Consider the following 23,398-nt stretch of genomic DNA (forward strand, 5'->3'; position numbering starts at 1 on the left):
CGCCTTAATGGATGGTAGACGGGTGGCTGAACATTTGGGGGTGAGGTCGGAAAGGATTGTAGGACAAATGCTGGGAAGCTGCAGGAAGGCTCTGTCAGCAGAAGAGTGGGGTATGCTTCATAGCCACAAGAAGGTACAAGATGAAGACGTCTCATTTCCAAGACTAGGGATTACACCAAATATCCCAGAGTCAGAAAGAAAGGCGATATTACTGGATTTCAGAGGGTTGGAAGAGGTGGGTTTGGATGAGGTGAATGGGAAAGAATTATATAGGGGGTGTGTCAAGGTGTTGAATAAAGATAAATTGAAAAATAGAAAAGACACTCCATGGAGGGTAAAATTGGGCATTGATGACAAGGTAAAGCCAGCATGGAGAGCACTGTACAAGCCACCGTTACAAAAGGGTACTGGTGATATGCAATGGAGGGTTTTGCATGGCATCATTGCAGTTAATGCTTTTGTATCTGTTATTAACTCAGATGTTGGAGATGGATGTCCTTTTTGTAATATAAGAGAAACCATTTTTCACTGTTTTGTGGAGTGTGAGAGGATTAAACCTCTCTTGGAAATGCTGGAGTCTTTGTTTAAAGCTGTAGGGGAGATTTTCAATAACACTGTTTTTATTTTGGGGTTTCAATATAGAAAGCAACAGAAAAGAAAATGTCAACTGTTAAATTTTATTTTGGGACAAGCTAAGATGTCCATTTTTTTGAGTAGGAAACATAAGATAGAAACGGGATATGGGCAGGATGTAAGATGTGTTTTTAAAGGATTAGTGAAAATAAGAATAAAAGTAGATTTTGAGTTCTTCTCAGCTGTAAAAGATCTCCCATTGTTTGAGGAGAAGTGGGCAGACGAAGGAGCGCTTTGTTTTGTAGAGGAGGGGAAATTATTTTTTGTTGATGAAATAAGCTGAATGTATATGTTTGTTAGTATTTTTTCTTTTCTTTTTTACATTTTTTGTTATTTTAGTGTTTTGTATTTTTTTCTTTTATTTTAAGAATTACATTTGGTGTTTCATTTCTGAAAAGGCAGTGTGTCATTATTGATGTTAATACTTGAGTATAAAATAAAGGTTTTATAAAAACTCAAACTCTCTCTCTCTCTATCTCTCTCTCTCTATCCAGCCCTCTCTCTCCATCTACCTCTAAAGAGGGATGACCATATGTGGAATTGAAATGGGGTGTTTTTCCGTGGCCATGGTATTATTCAGTGAAAAGCCAGGCACTCCCTAGTGAGACAGGGACTTGAACAGACGGACAAAGGGAATCGGATGTGCGCTTGACATTTCCATTTAGCCACAGCCAGCCTCCACTGGACGGCCCATTCATTTCAATTGACTGCTGCTCTCTGTCTCTGTGTGCATCCCATATGGCACCCTATTCCCTGTATAGTGCACTACTTTAGAACGGGGCCCTGTGCCATTTGGGATGCAGCCTGTGTCTATGGAGCTGGGGTTGGGCAGCAGGGTTAGGCAGGCAGGGTGGCTCTATTCGACATGCGACTTGGTCCAGGAGGGAACCATCTCTACCAGGGGAGGAAGGGATGATGAAAGACTGAGAATAAAACAGACAACAACCACAAAGTGCTTCTCCTGTGCTTTCTTTCTCTCTCTCCCGCTGTGTCTCTTTCTGTGGTTCTCTCTCTCTCCCACTGTGTCTCTTTCTGTGGTTCTCTCTCTCTCCCACTGTGTCTCTTTCTGTGGTTCTTTCTGTGGTTCTCTCTCTCTCTCTCAAATTCTCAAATTCAAACTCTCTCAAAATATTAAAATAAAATAGAAATCAAAGAACAATTGCCTCTCTCTCTATGTCTCTGTCGCTCTCCCTTTTCACCTTTCTCTTCCCTCTGTCTCATCTCCCCTGATGTGTAACCATGACGTTGGGAGAAATAGGCTGGAGAAATAGGCTAGGTTGGAGACAGCCTGGGATTAGAATGACCTGTGGGGGGAGAGAGAGAGAGAGAGAGAGAGAGAGAGAGAGAGAATGGGGGCTGTTGCTACATGTGTTTGTGCGTCTCTACTCTGCTGCTTCTTCAATATAACAGGGGACGAGGCCAATGACATTGTTGGGGGAGGAGGAGGGGGGAACGATACACACACACTCTGATACACAAACATACTGACATGCACATACTGACATGCACACACACACACACACACACACACAGACTGAGACACATAGTGCTCCCCAAGGTGTGTAATGATGCTGAGTCATCCCCCCTAAAAAAGGAGGTGTAGAAACAAGCCCCTTGCTCCGGTGGAGGAGAAGACAGGAGAGGCACAGTTTAACCCCGTAGAAAGAAGAGGTAAATACATTAGATGATGCCACACTATGGCTGCCTCGCAAATAGCACCCTATTTCATGCAGAATCTTCTGTCAGACATACCGCAATCTACACCCCTGGTATTGTTACACAGAAAAAGAGAGTCAAAATTTGGAAAGAGAAAGGAATAATGAAAATAAGATAAATTAAATGAGAGAAAAGACTTGCAATTACGTTTTTGGGATGATGAGGAAATTGAAGTTAGATTCAGGCTGCATATCTGAGGGAGTCAGCTTAATCACTCTGGTGGACGTGTTTGTGTGTGTGTGTGTGTGAGAGAGAGAGAGAGAGAGAGAGAGAGAGAGAGAGAGAGAGAGAGAGAGAGAGAGAGAGAGAGAGAGAGAGAGAGGAGAGAGAGAGAGAGAGAGAGAGAGAGAGGAGAGAGAGAGAGAGAGAGAGAGATAGAGAGAGAGTAGAGAGAGGGAGAGAGGAGAGAGAGTGAGAAATAATAGAGGGAGAGAGAGAGAAAGAGAGAGAGAGAGAGAGAGAGAGAGTAGGGAAGAGGGAGAGAAGAGAAGGGAGAGAGAGGAGAAGTAAGAGGAGGAGGAGAGAGAGGGAGAGAGAGGAGAGAGGAGAGAGGAGGGAGATGAGAGGAGAAGAGAGGGAGAGAGAGAGGAGAGATGAAGAAGATAGAAGAGACGGGATGAGAGAATAGAGAGGGAGAGAGAGAGAGGGGAGGGGCAGAAAAGAGAGAAGGTTAGACAGAAAGTAGGAGAGAAAGTTGAAGGAGTGTAAGATGAGGTAGGGAAAGGTTAGGTGAGAGGTTGATTGAGAGCGAAGGGGAGAGGAGAGGCAGATATAGTTTAATGGAGAGAGTGAAGATGTGGATGAAAAGAGAGGTAGTGATGGAGGAGGTAATGGAGTGGGAGGAAAAGAGAGGTAGTGATGGAGGAGGTAAGGGAGTGGGAGGAAAAGAGAGGTAGTGATGGAGGAGGTAAGGGAGTGGGAAGAAAACAGAGGCATGATTGAAATATCAAAAGGCAGTTTCAAAGGTCACACGCACTTTGAACCTTATGACAAACATTTGCCCTTTTGTCTTATCAAAGAGTCTGATTAGACTGAGCAACCAATCCACCAATCCATTCACTCTATTTATGTTGTACATTTACGATCCAATCTTGGCTATACACTTAGAAAGAAAGGGTTCTGCGGTTCTTCGGCTGTCCCTGCAGAATAAACACTTTTTGGTTCCAGGTACAACCCTTTTTCTTAGAATATTCTTTGTACCCTCTCTACAAAGACAGATGTTGAGTTTATTTCTTTATTTATCTCTTTATTTATCTCGTCTCCCGTGAACTAACACGGGAGACGTGTTAACTACACTGCTGTGGGCTTTCATAGATCAATACATTCCTAAAGAGAGATATGGAGGTGGAGAATATAAATATTTAGAGTAGGCGAGAGAGGGTGAAGACAGAGATACTGAATGAAAAAGAGAGAGTGACAATAGAGAGAGAGGATAGTTAGAGAGAGAGAGAGAGAGAGGGTGAGAATAGAGGCAGAGAGCGAGAAAAAAAGCTATGAATAAATGTAGAAAGAGAAATAGAGAGAAAGCAAATAAGAGAGAAGAGGAGAGAGTAGATAGAGAAAGAGATGCCGGGCCAGGTTCGTATTGATGCCACTGCAGTGTTGTGCTACTGCCTGATGAGACCTTTAGATTCTTCAGAGCACACAGTCTATTGAACCAAACCTTGTTGTTCAACTCCTGCTCTGCTCTCACTGTCTATAGAAGCTCTATAGCAACCTGGAGATGAGAGAGAGAGAGAGAGCAAGAAGATGAATAGATGATAGAACCAGAGAGGGAGATAGAGTTTTGTAGGGGAGGATGAGGGAGAGACCAGGAAGTAAACAACAAGAAGAGGGGGAGAGGGAGGATGTAAAGAGAGGATAATAAGGGGAGGAGTAGGATGAGAGGAGGGGTCTGGCCGGCAGATTGGGAGATGAATGTCAGTTCCTGGGAGCTTTTCCACGACTACCTAATGATTAGTTCTAAGTCATAAACATTGACAAATGAGATCTAAGTCCTCCTTTAAACAGTGCTGTGCGGTATTGAGCGAGCCTTAAGGATACTGTACACCTTTCTCAGTGTTTTCTCACAGATTAACACTGCCTAGTTGGTTTTTATGTGGGTAACGGATACACTTTCAACACCAGTCAGAACTGTCACTGTGTCAACAGCTTTAAAAACACCTATCTTCCCACCTCTCTCTTCCCTCTCTCCCTCCTCCCTCCTCCCCTGTCATCCCTGGCTCATCTCCTCCCTGACAGGCCGCTGCCTGGTGGATATAAGAGCATCCTCCTCTTTCCCTCCCTTCCTGAGACCGTCCCCAAAGCCCCTGTCCCTTCCCTCTGTCAACTCCGGTCCCTCCATCCTATCCTTCTCTCTCCCTTCATCCTATCCTCCTTTCTACCTGACACACACGCAGTCATGCACACACAGACACACACATAAATACACACACACACACACACAAGCACACACAAACAATGCACACCTCCCCAGTGGGGCAAGCAGATCAATGGCCCAAATATAAAATCTCTTTATAAGAGATACATACATTCACCACACTAACTGACAACATACAGTATACATACACCAAACTCCCTGACTAAATACAGTATACATACACTAAACTCCCTGACTACATACAGTATACACACACCAAACTCCCTGAATACATACAGTATACAGTACATACACCAAACTCCCTGACTACATACAGTATACATACACCAAACTCTCTGAATACATACAGTATACAGTACATACACCAAACTCACTGACTACATACAGTATAAACACACCAAACATACTGAATACAAACAGTATACAGTACATACACCAAACTCCCTGACTACATACAGTATACATACACCAAACTCCCTTAATACATACAGTATACAGTACATACACCAAACTCCCTGACTACATACAGTATACACACACCAATCTCCCTGACTACATACATTATACATACACCAAACTCCATGACTACATACAGTATACATACACCAAACTCCATGACTACATACAGTATACACACACCAAACTCTCTGACTACATGCAGTATACATACACCAAACTCCCTGACTACATACAGTATACATACACCAAACTCCCTTAATACATACAGTATACAGTACATACACCAAACTCCCTGACTACATACAGTATACACACACCAATCTCCCTGACTACATAAAGTATACATACACCAAACTCTCTGACTACAGACAGTATACATACAGTATACATACCCCAAACTCCCTGACTACATACAGTATACATACATCAAACTCCCTGACTACATACAGTATGCATACACCAAACTCCCTGACTACATAAAGTTTACATACACCAAACTCCCTGACTACATACATTATACATAAACAAAACTCCCTGACTACATACAGTATACACACCAAACTCCCTGACTACATACAGTATACCTACACCAAACTCCCTGACTACATACAGTATACAATTCATACACCAAACTCCCCGAGTCCATACAGTGTACATATACAAACTCCCTGACTACATACAGTATACAGACAACAAACTCCCTGACTACATACAGTATACATACACCAAACTCCCTAACTACATGCAGTATACATACACCAAACTCCCTGACTACATACACTATACATACACCAAACTCCCTGACTACATGCAGTATACACACACCAAACTCCCTGACTACATAAAGTATACATACACCAAACTCCCTGACTACATACAGTATACATACAGTATACATACCCCAAACTCCCTGACTACATACAGTATACATACACCAAATTCCCTGACCACATACAGTATACATACACCAAATTCCCTGACCACATACATTATACATACACCAAACTCCCTGACTACATACAGTATTCATACAGTATACAAGACTGTAGGCAACCTAACTAGTGACTACACACATGCATCAGGACTCTGTGAACAGTAAGCACAGGAGCTGCTCCCTGGTGAGATGTTGGTTAATTGGTTGTGAATAAAAAGGTACAGAGAGTTATTGGCATCGGGCAGCAACAGCAGTAGAACAGCTGCAATGGTGCATGCATAAACTCTTTAAAAAACCTTAAAGGCTTCTTCAGCTGTCCCCATAGGATTACCCTTTGAAGAACCCTTTTAATTCCAGGTAGAACCCTTTTGGGTTCCATGTAGAACCCTTTCTGTATCCAAAATTGTTCTACCTGGAACCAAAAAATAGTTGTACCTGGAACCAAAAAGGGTTCTCCTGTGGGGACAGCTGAAGAACCCTCTTGGAACCTTTTCTTCTAAGAGTTTATAGCTGTAGGACCTAGTATAGCACTGTTTCAGATATTCCTCATGGTATGACCTAGCCTGGCTACACCTGGACTGAACACTGTTTCAGATATTCCTCATGGTATGACCTAGCCTGGCAACACCTGGACTGAACACTGTTTCAGATATTCTTCATGGTATGACCTAGCCTGGCTACACCAGGACTGAACACTGTTTCAGATATTCCTCATGGTATGGCCTAGCCTGGCTACACCTGGACTGAACACTGTTTCAGATATTCCTCATGGTATGACCTAGCCTGGCTACACCAGGACTGAACACTGTTTCAGATATTCCTCATGGTGTGACCTAGCCTGGCTACACCTGGACTGAACACTGTTTCAGATATTCCTCATGGTATGACCTAGCCTGGCTACACCTGGACTGAACACTGTTTCAGATATTCCTCATGGTATGACCTAGCCTGGCTACACCAGGACTGAACACCGTTTCAGATATTCCTCATGGTATGACCTAGCCTGGCTACACCTGGACTGAACACCGTTTCAGATATTCCTCATGGTATGACCTAGCCTGGCTACACCAGGACTGAACACCGTTTCAGATATTCCTCATGGTATGACCTAGCCTGGCTACACCTGGACTGAACACTGTTTCAGATATTCCTCATGGTATGACCTAGCCTGGCAACACCTGGACTGAACACTGTTTCAGATATTCTTCATGGTATGACCTAGCCTGGCTACACCAGGACTGAACACTGTTTCAGATATTCCTCATGGTATGGCCTAGCCTGGCTACACCTGGACTGAACACTGTTTCAGATATTCCTCATGGTATGACCTAGCCTGGCTACACCAGGACTGAACACTGTTTCAGATATTCTTCATGGTATGACCTAGCCTGGCTACACCAGGACTGAACACTGTTTCAGATATTCCTCATGGTATGGCCTAGCCTGGCTACACCTGGACTGAACACTGTTTCAGATATTCCTCATGGTATGACCTAGCCTGGCTACACCAGGACTGAACACTGTTTCAGATATTCCTCATGGTATGACCTAGCCTGGCTACACCAGGACTGAACACCGTTTCAGATATTCCTCATGGTATGACCTAGCCTGGCTACACCTGGACTGAACACCGTTTCAGATATTCCTCATGGTATGACCTAGCCTGGCAACACCTGGACTGAACACCGTTTCAGATATTCTTCATGGTATGACCTAGCCTGGCTACACCAGGACTGAACACTGTTTCAGATATTCCTCATGGTATGACCTAGCCTGGCTACACCAGGACTGAACACTGTTTCAGATATTCTTCATGGTATGACCTAGCCTGGCTACACCAGGACTGAACACTCTTTCAGATATTCCTCATGGTATGGCCTAGCCTGGCTACACCTGGACTGAACACTGTTTCAGATATTCCTCATGGTATGACCTAGCCTGGCTACACCAGGACTGAACACTGTTTCAGATATTCCTCATGGTATGACCTAGCCTGGCTACACCAGGACTGAACACCGTTTCAGATATTCCTCATGGTATGACCTAGCCTGGCTACACCTGGACTGAACACCGTTTCAGATATTCCTCATGGTATGACCTAGCCTGGCAACACCTGGACTGAACACCGTTTCAGATATTCTTCATGGTATGACCTAGCCTGGCTACACCAGGACTGAACACTGTTTCAGATATTTCTCATGGTATGACCTAGCCTGGCTACACCTGGACTGAACACTGTTTCAGATATTCCTCATGGTATGACCTAGCCTGGCTACACCAGGACTGAACACTGTTTCAGATATTCCTCATGGTATGACCTAGCCTGGCTACACCTGGACTGAACACTGTTTCAGATATTCCACATGGTATGACCTAGCCTGGCTACACCTGGACTGAACACTGTTTCAGATATTCCTCATGGTATGACATAGCCTGGCTACACCTGGACTGAACACTGTTTCAGATATTCCTCATGGTATGACCTAGCCTGACTACACCAGGACTGAACACTGTTTCAGATATTCCTCATGGTATGACCTAGCCTGGCTACACCAGGACTGAACACTGTTTCAGATATTCCTCATGGTATGACCTAGCCTGGCTACACCAGGACTGAACACTGTTTCAGATATTCCTCATGGTATGACCTAGCCTGGCTACACCAGGACTGAACACTGTTTCAGATATTCCTCATGGTATGACCTAGCCTGGCTACACCAGGACTGAACACTGTTTCAGATATTCCTCATGGTATGACCTAGCCTGGCTACACCATGACTGAACACTGTTTCAGATATTCCTCATGGTATGACCTAGCCTGGCTACCTAGGACTGAACACTGTTTCAGATATTCCTCATGGTATGACCTAGCCTGGCTACACCAGGACTGAACACTGTTTCAGATATTCCTCATGGTATGACCTAGCCTGGCTACACCATGACTGAACACTGTTTCAGATATTCCTCATGGTATGACCTAGCCTGGCTACACCAGGACTGAACACTGTTTCCGATATTCCTCATGGTATGACCTAGCCTGGCTACACCAGGACTGAACACTGTTTCAGATATTCCTCATGGTATGGCCTAGCCTGGCTACACCAGGACTGAACATTGTGCTTTTGTGTGGTCTAGCCAGGCTAGGTAACACCAACCATAAACAAGAATCCCCCAAACATGATGTCCTCTCAATAACTGTCAGGGATTCTAGGAGTGGTGGTTGGAGTCAGGCGCAGAGAGCAGAGGTTAAGTATATCGTCAAAAAGAAAGGAGGACCAAGGCACTCTTCATATAATTAATTAAAATGCCTTTATTAGTATGGCATGTTCAATAGAAACAATGTTTTTAAAAAACCGACGCGTTTCGGCTGCATGGCCTTCATCAGGGTGTACAAAGAAATAATACAATGTTCTCTGTTTAACAGCTTTTCCAATTAACCCTAATTAGAAGGGGGAGTGGTTAAAATTGATTGGACACACCTAGTAAGCAATAGTATACACACTTTAAAGTGAAATCCTGTAGCTATGTTATCATAAAAATGTAACTCCAAACTAGAAGTATCAGAACACTTAGAAAGGTAGTTCTAACCTTAAATATGTCTGGGCGAAGTGTCAAGAATAAGAAAGCAATACATTCCATAGTACACTAGAACACAGCAAAACATGAACAACAAGAGTCTAAACATAGCTGAGGGCAATTGAGCAAAAATATCCACTAGATGACAGCAAATGTACCCATCACAACCCTACAGGAAGGGTGAGAAATCCATATCTTCATTTAAACCCGGGTATTTAGTGGCCTGTAGTTTGTAAATCCAAAAACTTTCCATTTGGTTTAACTGTTTAAGGCGGTCCCCTTTTCTAATAGAGGCCGGGATATGATCAATACCCATAGCTTGTAGGGAGGCAGGGTTGCCATGGTGTAAGGACTTGAAGTGCCTTGATGAAGGCCATGCAGCCGAAACGCGTCGGTTTTTTAAAAACATTGTTTCTATTGAACATGCCATACTAATAAAGGCATTTTAATTAATTATATGAAGAGTGCCTTGGTCCTCCTTTCTTTTTGAAGACCAACTCAACCCTTTTACCAAAGAGCACCTTCTGTCTACCAACATTTACTATTGTGTACCTTAGTAGCGCTTCCCTTCCTCCTCTTTCTACTAGTTAAGTATATGGTCTTTATTTTCTCCGGCACAAAACGGTCACGCCAAAACCGAAGGGTGCGTAATAATAATGACCAACCCATAACACAGGGCAAAACGGTCCGGAGAGAAAAATAAGACGTCAGCCAGCACATCCAAAATACAAACAGCAAAATAATCCTGCACAAACCTGGGTGGGCTAAACAGGCTTAAATAAACACAAATCAAGAAAGAAAACAGGGAACAGGTGCAACCAATAAGACCAAACTAACAGAAAAGGAAAAAGGGATCAGCGGTGGCTAGTAGGCCGGCGGCGACGACCGCCGAGCGCCGCCCGAGCAGGCAGGGGAGCCACCTTCGGTGGGATTCGTGACAATAACATGCAGTAGAGACGATCAAACCATCTATGGTATAAAAATACATTATTTCATTTCCACAACCACCACATAAAAGTCCTCAATCATTTTTCTGACACCTAACTATGCTGTAACAATACCTAAACTTATGCTTGTGTTTCATTGCTTTGCCTAGGCTACAAACCATAACTTCAATACAACAACAGAAAAGTTGAATTCCTGTTAGTCACACATAAGCATAGACACAGACTATAACACATCCCCGGCCCAGTGTTGTGGTACTGTAGGGTACTGTAATGTTTGCTGCTGCCTGAACACGACAGCCTGAACACGCTGGTTTTGTTCCCATAGAGCAGCAGCCTCGTGAGGCAGAGAGAGAGCGCCCGTTAAGAACGGGTGAGCGATTAATTAAATAGGTGGCAATTCATCATAGCTCTGTCGTCTGGCTTCCTCACTCAGGTCTCAGGGTGCCACTTCACTGACTCCACTGTTATTAATCTCTCTCCCTCTCTCTGTCGTTCTCTCTCTTCACCTCTCTCTTTCTCTTCTAATTTCTCTAGCAATTTTTTTTCCACTTCTCTCTTTTTGCTCTCCATAATCACCTCTCTCGCTCTGTCGTTCTCTCACTCCATCGTTCTATCGCTCTGTCGTTCTCTCACTCCGTCGTTCTATCGCTCTGTCGTTCTCTCACTCCGTCGTTCTATCACTCTGTCGTTCTCTCACTCCGTCGTTCTATCGCTCTGTCGTTCTCTCACTCCGTCGTTCTATCGCTCTGTCGTTCTCTCACTCCGTCGTTCTATCGCTCTGTCGTTCTCTCACTCCGTCGTTCTATCGCTCTGTCGTTCTCTCACTCCGTCATTCTATCACTCTGTCGTTCTCTCACTCCGTCGTTCTATCGCTCTGTCGTTCTCTCACTCCGTCGTTCTATCGCTCTGTCGTTCTCTCACTCCGTCATTCTATCGCTCTGTCGTTCTCTCACTCCGTCGTTCTATCGCTCTGTCGTTCTCTCACTCCGTCGTTCTATCGCTCTGTCGTTCTCTCACTCCGTCGTTCTATCGCTCTGTCGTTCTCTCACTCCGTCGTTCTATCACTCTGTCGTTCTCTCACTCCGTCGTTCTATCGCTCTGTCGTTCTCTCACTCCGTCGTTCTATCGCTCTGTCGTTCTCTCACTCCGTCGTTCTATCGCTCTGTCGTTCTCTCACTCCGTCGTTCTATCGCTCTGCCGTTCTCTCACTCCGTCGTTCTATCGCTCTGTCGTTCTCTCACTCCGTCGTTCTATCACTCTGTCGTTCTCTCACTCCGTCATTCTATCGCTCTGTCGTTCTCTCACTCCGTCGTTCTATCGCTCTGCCGTTCTCTCACTCCGTCGTTCTATCGCTCTGTCGTTCTCTCACTCCGTCGTTCTATCGCTCTGTCGTTCTCTCACTCCGTCGTTCTATCGCTCTGTCGTTCTCTCACTCCGTCATTCTATCGCTCTGTCGTTCTCTCACTCCGTCATTCTATCGCTCTGTCGTTCTCTCACTCCGTCGTTCTATCGCTCTGTCGTTCTCTCACTCCGTCATTCTATCGCTCTGTCGTTCTCTCACTCCGTCATTCTATCGCTCTGCCGTTCTCTCACTCCGTCGTTCTATCACTCTGTCGTTCTCTCACTCCGTCATTCTATCGCTCTGCCGTTCTCTCACTCCGTCGTTCTATCGCTCTGTCGTTCTCTCACTCCGTCGTTCTATCGCTCTGTCGTTCTCTCACTCCGTCGTTCTATCGCTCTGTCGTTCTCTCACTCCGTCGTTCTATCGCTCTGCCGTTCTCTCACTCCGTCGTTCTATCGCTCTGTCGTTCTCTCACTCCGTCGTTCTATCGCTCTGTCGTTCTCTCACTCCGTCGTTCTATCACTCTGTCGTTCTCTCACTCCGTCGTTCTATCGCTCTGTCGTTCTCTCACTCCGTCGTTCTATCGCTCTGTCGTTCTCTCACTCCGTCGTTCTATCACTCTGTCGTTCTCTCACTCCGTCATTCTATCGCTCTGTCGTTCTCTCACTCCGTCATTCTATCGCTCTGTCGTTCTCTCACTCCGTCGTTCTATCACTCTGCCGTTCTCCCTCTCCCTCTTCACCCCTTTCTCTCTCTTTCCCTCCAGCTTCACCTCTCTCTCCTTCTTCATCTTTTTCTTTCTCTTTCTCTCACTCTCCTTCTCTGGCTCTTCACCTCTCTCTCCTGTTCTACATCTCTCTCCCTGCTCACATCTCTTTCTCTCCTGATCTTCCTCTCTATTTAAACTTCTTTCTCATTATCGTTCTCATTCTCAGTTTCACTTTTCACCCTCAAGTCACTTGCACATCTTTTCCTCGACACTTCTTCTCTTTGTCCTAGAAATAGCATTCTCTTTCTCACATCGTCTCATCATGCACTCTCTCTACCTCCATCTTCAAATCTATCCATTCCTCTCTCTTTATGTCTTTCTACATCGAGGTCACTGTAAGTAACCTAAAGACAAGATGATTTACATCCGTACCCAAAGCCCACAGCAGTCTCAGAACAGACTAATGGCACAGTGTGTTAATTACATCCCACTGGGCAAACACTGGTTGAATCAATATTGTTTCCATGTCATTTCAACAAAATTACGTTGAACCAACGTGGAATAGACGTTGAATTGACATCTGTGCCCAGTGGGAGTGCGACTAACCCCAAGCTACAACACAGACAAAAGGTATCTAGGCAGCAATACTATTACTCCAAATGAACATTACAGTCAAGCTATCAGTCCAGGTCAGGTGGGATGATATGTCAGCAAAACTACTGTAGTAGAACAAGTAAAAATCAACCATTTCAAAATCAGAAGATTCAAACTCCTTCCATCTTCCAAGGATTCAGCATGCAGGGCTGCAAACAGAATTGATTGTGGTCAGCTACTACAGTATAGATTTACCTTCCAACAGAAAAATGGAGCCCGGGGAGGTAAAAGGAGCTTTCTTTCTTCAAGACAGCAGGCGACGTGAAGGATTTTTTTTTATGATAGTTTGGCATACAAAGCACTTCTATTACTTTGAATTGCAGATTACCTTATTGAGAACAGAGTGTACATCTTGAAATCTCTTACTCCTGATCCATTGTAATAGAAAGTAGGACATCCCTTATGAAACTCTTATCAAACACAGATCACAGTATTACTGCTCAGAATAAGGGCCAGTCAATTCACTCCACACTCTACTTAAAACTAGCACTGAGTGCAATAACCTCTTTTAGTGAACGCATTTAAAACATGCAATGTTGAAAATAAAACTAGAATATAATACATTAAAGAATGTAGGGTAATAGCTTTAGAATTGAGGGTTACAATCATTTTTCCCTGTTGAAACAAATTGAGGTGAAGTTCTGGTCTGGAGCTGAAGCAGAGTGAATATATCTGCTATAGCCTCAAGGGCAGAAAATAGACTTTAATCATAGATTGGACATCAGCATTTGTCCTGACCTCTAGCCTCTCTCTCCCTCTCGCTCTCTAGCCGCCACAACACAGACCAGAGGTAATATGTGACATATACAGTGCATTCGGAAAGTATTCAGACCCCTTGACTTTTTCCACATTTTGTTTCGTTACGGCCTTATTCTCACATTTTTTCCCTCATCGATCTACACACAATACCCCATAATGGTGAAGCAAAAACAGGTATTTAGAAATTGTTGCAAATGTATTAAAAATAAAAAACAGAAATACATTATTTACATAAGTATTCAGACCCTTTGCTATGAGACTCAAAATTGAGCTCAGGTGCATCCTGTTTCCATTTGTCACGTCCTGACCAGTAAAGGGGTCATTTGTCATTGTAGTATGGTCAGGGCGCGTGGCAGGGGGTGTTGTTTTTGTGTGTTTTGGGGTTTGTTTGTTTCCAGGGGATATGTTCTAGTTTTCTTTTTCTATGTTCATTTTCTATGTGTGGTCGAGTATGGTTTCCAATCAGAGGCAGGTGTATTTTGTTGTCTCTGATTGGAAGCCATACTTAGGCAGCCTGTTTTTTCCTTTGGGTTTGTGGGTGGTTGCTTTCTGTATAGTCTGTGAACCTTACAGAACTGTTGATTGTCGGTTTGTTATTTTTGTTAAATTGTTCACTCGCTTTAATAAATATACGAAGATGAGCACTATACCCGCTGCGTTTTGGTCCCCTTTCATCGACGCCTATGACACCATTGATCATTCTTGAGATGTTTCTACAACTTGATGGTAGTCCACCTGTGGTAAATTCAATTGATTGGACAGGTCCAACAGTTGACAGTGCAAATACCAAGCCATGAGGTCGAAGGAATTGTCCGTAGAGCGCCGAGACAGGATTGTGTCGAGACACAGACCTTGGGAAGGGTACCAAAAAATGTCTGCAGCATTGAAGGTCCCCAAGAACACAGTGGCCTCCATCATTCTTAAATGGAAGAAGTTTGGAACCACCAAGACTCTTCCTAGAGCTGGCCGCCCGGCCAAACTGAGCAATCGGGGGAGAAGAGCCTTGGTCAGGGAGGTGACTAAGAACCCGATGGTCACTCTGACCAAGCTCCGGAGTTCCTCTGTGGAGATGGCAGAACCTTCCAGATGGACAACCATCTCTGTAGCACTCCACCAATCAGGCCTTCATGGTAGAGTGGCCAGACGGAAGCCACTCCTCAGTAAAAGGCACATGACAGCCCGCTTGAAGTTTGCCAAAAGGCACCTAAAGGACTCTCAGACCATGAGAAACAAGATTCTCTGGTCTGATGAAACCAAGACTGAACTCTTTAGCATGAATGTCAAGCGTCACATCTGGAGGAAACCTGGCACCATCCCTACGGTGAAGCATGGTGGTGGCAGCATCATGCTGTGGGGATGTTTTTCAACGTAGCAAAGTACAGAGAGATCCTTGATGAAAACCTGCTCCAGAGCGCTCAGGACCTCAGACTGGGGCAAAGGTTCACCTTCCAACAGGACAACGACCCTAAGCACACAGCCAAGACAATGCAGGAGTTGTTTCAGAAAAATAATGTTCTTGAGTGACCCAGCCAGAGCCCGGACTTGAACCGGATCGAACATCTCTGGATAGACCTGAAATAGCTGTGCAGCGACGCTCCCCATCCAACCTGACAGAGCTTGAGATGATCTGCAGAAAAGAATGAAACTCCCCAAATACAGGTGTGCCAAGCTTGTAGCTTCATACCCAAGAAGACCTGAGGCTGTAATCGCTGCCAATGGTGCTTCAACAAAGTACTGAGTAAAGGGTCTGAATACTATTTTTAATACATTTGCAACAATTTCTTAAAACCTGTTTTTGCTTTGTCATTACGGGGTATTGTGAGTAGATTGATGAGGAATTTTTTTTTAATCCATTTTAAAATAAGTCTATAACATAACAAAATGTGGAAAAAGTCAAGGGGTCTGAATACTTTCCAAATGCACTGTTATTACAGTGGTTAAATGTCACTATTTTTGACACATTCTAATGAGACCATTTTGCCCAGACTGGGTAAGTGTCCATCCATAGACCACAGAGTAGGGAAGCAGACATATAAAATCTGTCTTGTGAATAAACTCACCAATTAGTCTTTACAGAAACGATGAAGTACTGTAAGTAACCCAACAACACGATGGCTCGTAGGCTATGCACCTGAAAGCCACGGCAGTCTCAGTACAGACTAACGGTACAGTGTGTTCATTTAAGTGTGTCTACCCGCAGCTATAACACAGACAAGGAGTTCTCTAGGCAGCAACGTGTTTTACTCCAAACACATATTACAGTCAAGCTATCAGCCCAGGTCTGAACTGACCCATACGTCTTTGGATCAGACATGACTGGGATGCATCAATATCTTTCAGAGGTCAGAGAGCCGGTTAACACACAGTATGTCCTAGAGGTCAGGGAGCCGTGTCTGTGTAGGAAAGACAGTCCCAAACGATGTCTTAGAGGTCACGTCTACATAGGAAATAGTCACACTTCAGGACCAGTCATCACCTGGATAAATCCTTCAGGTCTTTCTTTCTGCTTCACATCGTTGTAATTCACTTGGTGAATAGAAGCCGGATGATTTAAAAGAGGTGAAATTTGAGCTGAGTAACAGAAAATAACATTTCATCCCTTTTTTCATTTGTCTGGCTTTTTATCTCTGTTGATCCAACAGACCGACGTGCAGGCGCGCACACACACACAAGTAGTTCAGTATTTGTGTGTGCGGCATGGGCACACACACACACTGGCACAGACACATGCACACACACTCGAGCACACAGATAAGACAAGGTCAATGTGAGATATAAATGAATGACTAGAGCGGCTGAGCACAAAACACAGACTTCAAACACACACTCACTTAGAGTATAGCAAACACACACACACTGTCATACAAACACAAACAAATACATATTCACAAAAAATACATATACGTAGTAAGACAGGCACAACACACACACACAAACAATGCACACACAGTCACACACACACTCTCTCTCTAATCCATCCTCTCCCCCCTCTCCCTCTTACCGGGCAGGCCGAGGCAGAGCAGGGCGCTGTAGTAGATGACGGGCAGTGGTCCAAGGGGGCAACCCTGGGGAGTGTCGGCCGGCTGCTGCCCCGGGCTCCAGGCACTGCTGTTGGGGGGGGAAAGGAGGGTGAAGATGTGGCTGTGCTCCATGTCCCTCCTCTTCCTCCTGGTCCTCGTCCTCAAATGCTCAGGAGCGTGTGAGCTCAGCTCGGCTCGGAGTCGGGGAAGCCCAGAAACACACACACTCTCACAGACCCAGACAGCAGGACTGAGACAGAGAAAGGGAGAGAGAGAGAGAGAGGTAGAGAGAGAGGGAGAGAGGGAGAGGGAGAGAGAGAGAGGGTGCTCTGTCCTTGGGTGCCAGTCGGCATGAGTGTGTGGTATGTGTTGAAGCTGAGGTTGCGCGAGCGTTTGTGCGTGTCTGAGTGAGAGAGAGAAGAAGAGAGAGGGAGACAGAGAGGGGAGAAGAGGCTGTAAGTGTCTGTGTGAAAGAGACAGATGTTGAGACACAGACGACACAGGCGGGAAGATAAGAGGTGATATGTGTGTGTGACAGGAGGAGAGAGGAGGAGGGCGGGAGGAGGAGGAGAGTTGAGAGAGAAAGTAAGTGGGGAGGGAAGATGCTGCATGCATGTGTGACTGAGAGAGAATCAGAATGAACTGAGAGAAAGGCAGAGACAGAGAGGATGGAGAGAGAGAAAAAGATAGATTTAAAGAGGGAGGGGGTAAAGACAGAGGGAGAGAGAGAGAGAGAAATTGAAAGAGAGAGAGATGGAGTGAGAGACAGGAGGGAGGGGGTAGAGAGAGAGCCAGGGCACACTAGAGGAGTGAGTAAGGAGAAGTGAGGGAGCAAAAGAGGGAGAAGCAGACGGGAAGGAGAGGAGAGAGATAAAGATGATTTGGATATGTGTGAGTGAGGAGAAGACAGGAAGGCACTGAGAGTGAGGGAGCGGAGGAAGGAGGAAGGAGGAAGGAGGAAGGAGGAGGAGTGGTAATGTTTCCCTTGTGAGAACATAGTATAGTCTACACAAAGAACATATCAAATTGGGGGGAAGACGAGATGACAGATGGGAGTAGTGTGTGTGTGTGTGTGTGTGTGTGTGTGTGTGTGTGTGTGTGTGTGTGTGTGTGTGTGTGTGTGTGTGTGTGTGTGTGTGTGTGTGTGTGTGTGTGTGTGTGTGTGTGTGTGTGTGTGTGTGTGTGTGTGTGTGTGTATGTGATTGTGTGTGATTGCTTGTGTGCCAACAAGTTCAACGGTTATGTGTGCACACAGGTGTTCTCACACATGTACACAACACATGTACTCAACACATGACACAACACATGTACTCAACACATGTACACAACACATGTACTCAACACATGTACACAACACATGTACACAACACATGTACTCAACACATGTACACATGCACCATTGAACTCCCATCTGTCATCTCGAGTGTGATTGTGTGTGATTGCTTGTGTGCCAACAAGTTCAATGGTCATACGTGTGTACACGTGTTGTGTACATGTGTGAGACACCTGTGCGCATGGTTAACTAGATATCCTGATTGCCTACAGTGTAAACTATGAGGTAATCTGTGTAAATCAGTGAGTCAGTGAATCAGTGAATCAGTGTCATTGTGACACGTACAAAGTGCTCACCCCTCGGCATCTGTTCCTGTTGATGGCTATGTGCCTCTACTGCCCTACGTAATCCCATGGGAATATAGTCTATTCATTATATTTCTATGCTTAATCTAGTGCAATAAATCCTTTGTCTCTACATTGAATAACATTTTTGTACTAGGGTCCTATGGGTGGAAGTTATTTGTTTGTTCATAACACAAATGTATTGCTCTACTTCATACCTTTGCTTGATTCCATAGAACAATATATTCATTCTATTTATTTGCTTAATCCTCTGCATAGAAATCCTCTGTCTCTACAATTACAGAATGGTCAAACTGTTTGTTCGCAACACTCATGACTCCACTGCCCTACTTCGTCCCATAGAAATACAATCTCTTCATTCCATTTCTATGCTCAATCTTCTGCATACAAGTCCTCTTTCTCTACATTTCTCACGACTTCCGCCGAAGTCGGCTCCTCTCCTTGTTCGGGCGGCGTTCGGCGATCAACGTCACCGGCTTTCTAGCCATCGCCGCTCCATTTTTCTATTATCCATTTGTCTTGTCTTGTTTCCATACACACCTGGTTATCATTTCCCCAATGAAGCTACTTGTATTTAACCCTCTGTTTCCCATCATGTTTTGTGTGTAATTGTTTCATGTTTTTCATGGTGTTTGATTTACGCGCTTTACTTTGGTTATGTTCCATGGTTTTGAGCGCATTTTTATTTATGTAGTGCTCTCGTATTTTGGAACTATAATAAAGTGCGCTTGGTTACATTTCGCTTCTCACCTGCACCTGACTTCGCCTCTCATACACCCGATATTGAAAACATTTGAATAACATCTTAGCACTACATTGTTTGCGGGTCCTACATCGTGAGTGAATAGTGAAAATTTGTTCATAACAATGTGTACATTGAATTACAGAATACAATCGATTCACATTGTTGTCAGCTGAAATGAATACATACAGAACATATGACAAACATAATATATTCACTGTAGTTGCAGCTGTGGACATAAAATCAATGTTCAGTGATATCAGGCATGACTCTGCACAAGAGTGGTTTCAGGTGCTAGGGGTTAGGCCCCCACTGCCCTGATTAAATGGATAACACTGTATGCATCCCAATTGGCACCCTATGGGCCCTGGTCAAGTAGTGCACTATGTAGTGAATAGGGTGTAATTTGGGAGGCAGCCATTATACAGGGGGAGGCTGGCTCACTGCTGAATAAAATATAACACTCACTCACCTGCCAAGCTTTCACAGAATGGAACCTATGGGCAGGGGAGAGAGGGAAGGAGAGAGAGAGGAGGGAGGGAGGTGTAGAGAGAGAGAAGAGCGGGAGGAGAAGGAGAGAGAAGGAGAGATGAGTGGGAGGGAAAAGACAGGGAGAGAGAGAAGGAGAAAGAGGAAAGAGGGTGGGAAAGAGGGGAGGAATAAAACAGGGGAGAGGAGAGAGAGGATGATGTTTGGGAGGGGGGGACTCAGCACAGATGAGAGGCTGAAGGAAAAAGGAACATGGTAGGAATCAGGGAGGGATGGAGCGAGGGATGAACGGAGAGATGGAGGGTGAGATGGAGAGGTGTAGGAAGACCAGGGATCTCATCCTGCAGCCTGTTGTGTTCTATCCATCAGATTTGCCGTGAGTGAAAGGTTGTATTAATTATGGATGTTCAGTGTAATAGCCAGGCTGTTTGTTTAGTCTGCCAGCATAATCAGCTGATTTATAATAATGAAGGGAGGATGGAGGGATGGATAAGAGATAAATGGATTGAGGAAGAGAAGGGGTGTGGTTCACATGCCCTTAATTCTCTTCTCCAACATGGAACATTTACAAAGGCAGGAGGAGTTAGGGAGGGGGCCACACCAACAGCACAATGAAATGTTAAGTAAAATATAGACTAGATGTTAATTGATCATGGAGAAAGATGAGGAGAGGTGGATGGAGAGAGGGAGCTGAGAGAGAGAGAGAGAGAGAGAGAGAGAGAGAGAGAGAGAGAGAGAGACATATGGAGAGAGGGTAAAGGTGGATGGGGAGAGGAAGAGGAAGGTAACTTATTAGACTACTCTCAGCAGCTAGCAGAGCTCTGGAATAGCCAGAGGGTCAGGAGCACTCTGGTCTATAGTGTTAAAAACATCATTACACACTCAACCCTACCAGCCTGAAATGTCTTCACTCAAAGAGCCAAATTACAAGCTTTTCGGTGGCGCAACTGGGTAAGAACATTTCAGGGCGCTGGTCAGGTGTGTTTGCGAGGCAGCGGTCCCAGGTTCTAGTCCTGCTGTGAGCTGGAGCAGGACGAAGTGGTACGGCTAAGAAAGCAGTCTGACGTCCATTACACCCTGCATAAAAATACTACACACATCATTACAACACCGTTGACCTCAATGCATCCTGGGAGGTATTACGGCATCTCTCGTCAGTTGTGACGGCTGGTGGTGGTGTGTCAGGACAGGTCATTAAGAGACTCTGTATCACTGTGTGGTCCCTATCGGCTGCCACTATCTCTTCTGGCCCCTGTAGTGACAGCCTGCCTGGCTACCTGCCTGACAGGCTGGTCTATCGATAGGTCTCCCCAGGGCTGCAGTGACATCTATCTTCCCACTGTTTGTGTCGTTAACACACCCGTTACATCCTCATTACCCACGCCATTAGGAGAGGTGTACACACACGCTCGCACACAGACACACACACAGGTAGACTCACACACACATATGCACAGTGTCACTGTCAGACTTACCCAGGCACACTGACATATCTAGGTGTTCTCAGGCACTTAACACAGGCACAGATTGGGATGGACATTTTGGCCTAACTCACCACAAGTCTCATCATGTGTCACATATGCACACATTCCTATGGGATAGTGCACATATACTTACAATGCTGTCACAATTGGAAAAGGAAAAAATAGAGTGAGAGTGAGGGAATCAAAATGGGAAGGGAGAGAGGGAAGGAGAGGGAGAAGGAGTCTGTGAGAGGGATAGAGTGGAAGGAGAGGGAGAAGGAGTCTGTGAGAGGGAGAGGGAAGGAAAGGGAGAAGGAGTCTGGGAGAGGGAGAGAGGGAAGGAGAGTGAGAAGGAGTCTGTGAGAGGGAGAGAGGGAAGGAGAGGGAGAAGTAGTGTGGGAGAAGGAGAGAGGGAAGGAGAGGGAGGAGGAGTATGGGAGAGGGAGAGAGGGAAGGAGAGGGAGAAGGAGTGTGGGGAGAAGGAGAGAGGGAAGGAGAGGGAGGAGGAGTCTGGGAGAGGGAGAGAGGGAACGAGAGGGAGAAGGAGTCTGTGAGAGGGAGAGGGAACAAGAGGGAGAAGGAGTCTGGGAGAGGGAGATAGGGAACAAGAGGGAGAAGGAGTCTGGGAGAGGGAGAGGGAGAGGGAGAGGGAGAGAGGGAACAAGAGGGAGAAGGAGTCTGGGAGAGGGAGAGAGGGAACGAGAGGGAGAAGGAGTCTGGGAGAGGGAGAGAGGGAACGAGGGGGAGAAGGAGTCTGTGAGAGGGAGAGGGAGAGGGAGAGAGGGAACAAGAGGGAGAAGGAGTCTGGGAGAGGGAGAGAGGGAACGAGAGGGAGAAGGAGTCTGGGAGAGGGAGAGGGAGAGGGAGAGAGGGAACAAGAGGGAGAAGGAGTCTGGGAGAGGGAGAGAGGGAACGAGAGGGAGAAGGAGTCTGGGAGAGGGAGAGAGGGAACGAGAGGGAGAAGGAATCTTGGAGAGGGATAGAGGGAACGAGAGGGATGATAATGATGTTTGAGAAGGAGGAAGGGAACATAGGAGAAGGAAAATAACAGAGTGAGTGAGATGGAGGGATGGGGGAGAGATGGAGAGATGGAGGGAGACCCAGGGATCCCTTCCCTCTGCAGCCTGTTGTGTTCTATCCATCAGTATTGCCGTGAGCGACAGGTTGTATTTATGATGGATGTTCAGTATATTAGCCTTTGGTTTGGTATGCAGGCATAATCAGCTGCTTGATTCACTGATGCAGGGGGACCCAGGTCTCTCTCTTATTATTCTCTCTCTCTTTGTTTTTCTTCTCCTGCTCCTTCCCCTTTTCTTCTCCCACTCCTTCTTCCCTCCCTCCCTCCTTCTCACTCAATTCCCCTCCTTACCCTGCTCTCCACCTCTTTTCTTCTCAATCTCATCAAAACAGAAGATGAGAGAGAGGTTCCCCTCTTTGAGCGGACATCTTTAAAGAAACAGAAAGCAGGGAAGGAGATGGATCATTAAAGAAGAAACACACCATTTACCCTGCATGCCATGTCCATTTACTGTGTTACTGCCCTTCTCTCTGTCTCTCACTCAAGCACCCCCCCCCCCACACACACACACCTACACCCCCCCCCCCCCTTTATGATAGCTTTGCACACTCTTGGCATTCTCTCAACCAGCTTCACCTGGAATGCCTTTCCAACAGTTTTGAAGGAGTTCCCACATATGCTGAGCACATGTTGGCTGCTTTTCCTTGACTCTGCAGTCCAACTCAACTTAAACCATCTCAATTGGGTTGAGGTCAGGTGATTGTGGAGGCCAGGTCATCTGATGCAGCACTCCATCACTCACTTCATTAGTCAAATAGCCCTTACACAGCCTGGAGGTGTGTTGTGTCATTGTCCTGTTGGAAAACAAATGATAGTCCCACTATGTGCAAAACAGATGGGATGGCATATCAGCGCAGAA

At 45.4% G+C, this 23,398-nt stretch overlaps 1 protein-coding gene across 3 annotated transcripts in view; it reads right to left on the reverse strand.

Annotated features, from left to right (window-relative positions):
* LOC115171757 (probable G-protein coupled receptor 139) overlaps positions 1 to 17,412 on the reverse strand; it is a 35,546-nt gene extending 18,134 nt beyond the window's left edge. Inside the window, exons 1-2 of one of the 3 annotated variants that reach the window (XM_029728878.1) lie at positions 17,111 to 17,412; positions 10,193 to 10,195 (exon numbers count right to left, since the gene is read on the reverse strand). In XM_029728878.1, the coding sequence (XP_029584738.1) occupies positions 10,193 to 10,195; positions 17,111 to 17,261 (154 nt within the window). In that variant the 5' untranslated portion in view covers positions 17,262 to 17,412. Of the gene's footprint in view, positions 1 to 10,192; positions 10,196 to 10,219; positions 10,223 to 17,110 lie in introns of all 3 variants that reach the window. The other 2 variants (XM_029728879.1, XM_029728877.1) reach the window with 2 other exon arrangements.
* Between the last annotated feature and the right edge of the window lie 5,986 nt (positions 17,413 to 23,398).

Source organism: Salmo trutta, chromosome 32 (genome assembly GCF_901001165.1).
Source record: "Salmo trutta chromosome 32, fSalTru1.1, whole genome shotgun sequence".
Taxonomy (NCBI): domain Eukaryota; kingdom Metazoa; phylum Chordata; class Actinopteri; order Salmoniformes; family Salmonidae; genus Salmo; species Salmo trutta.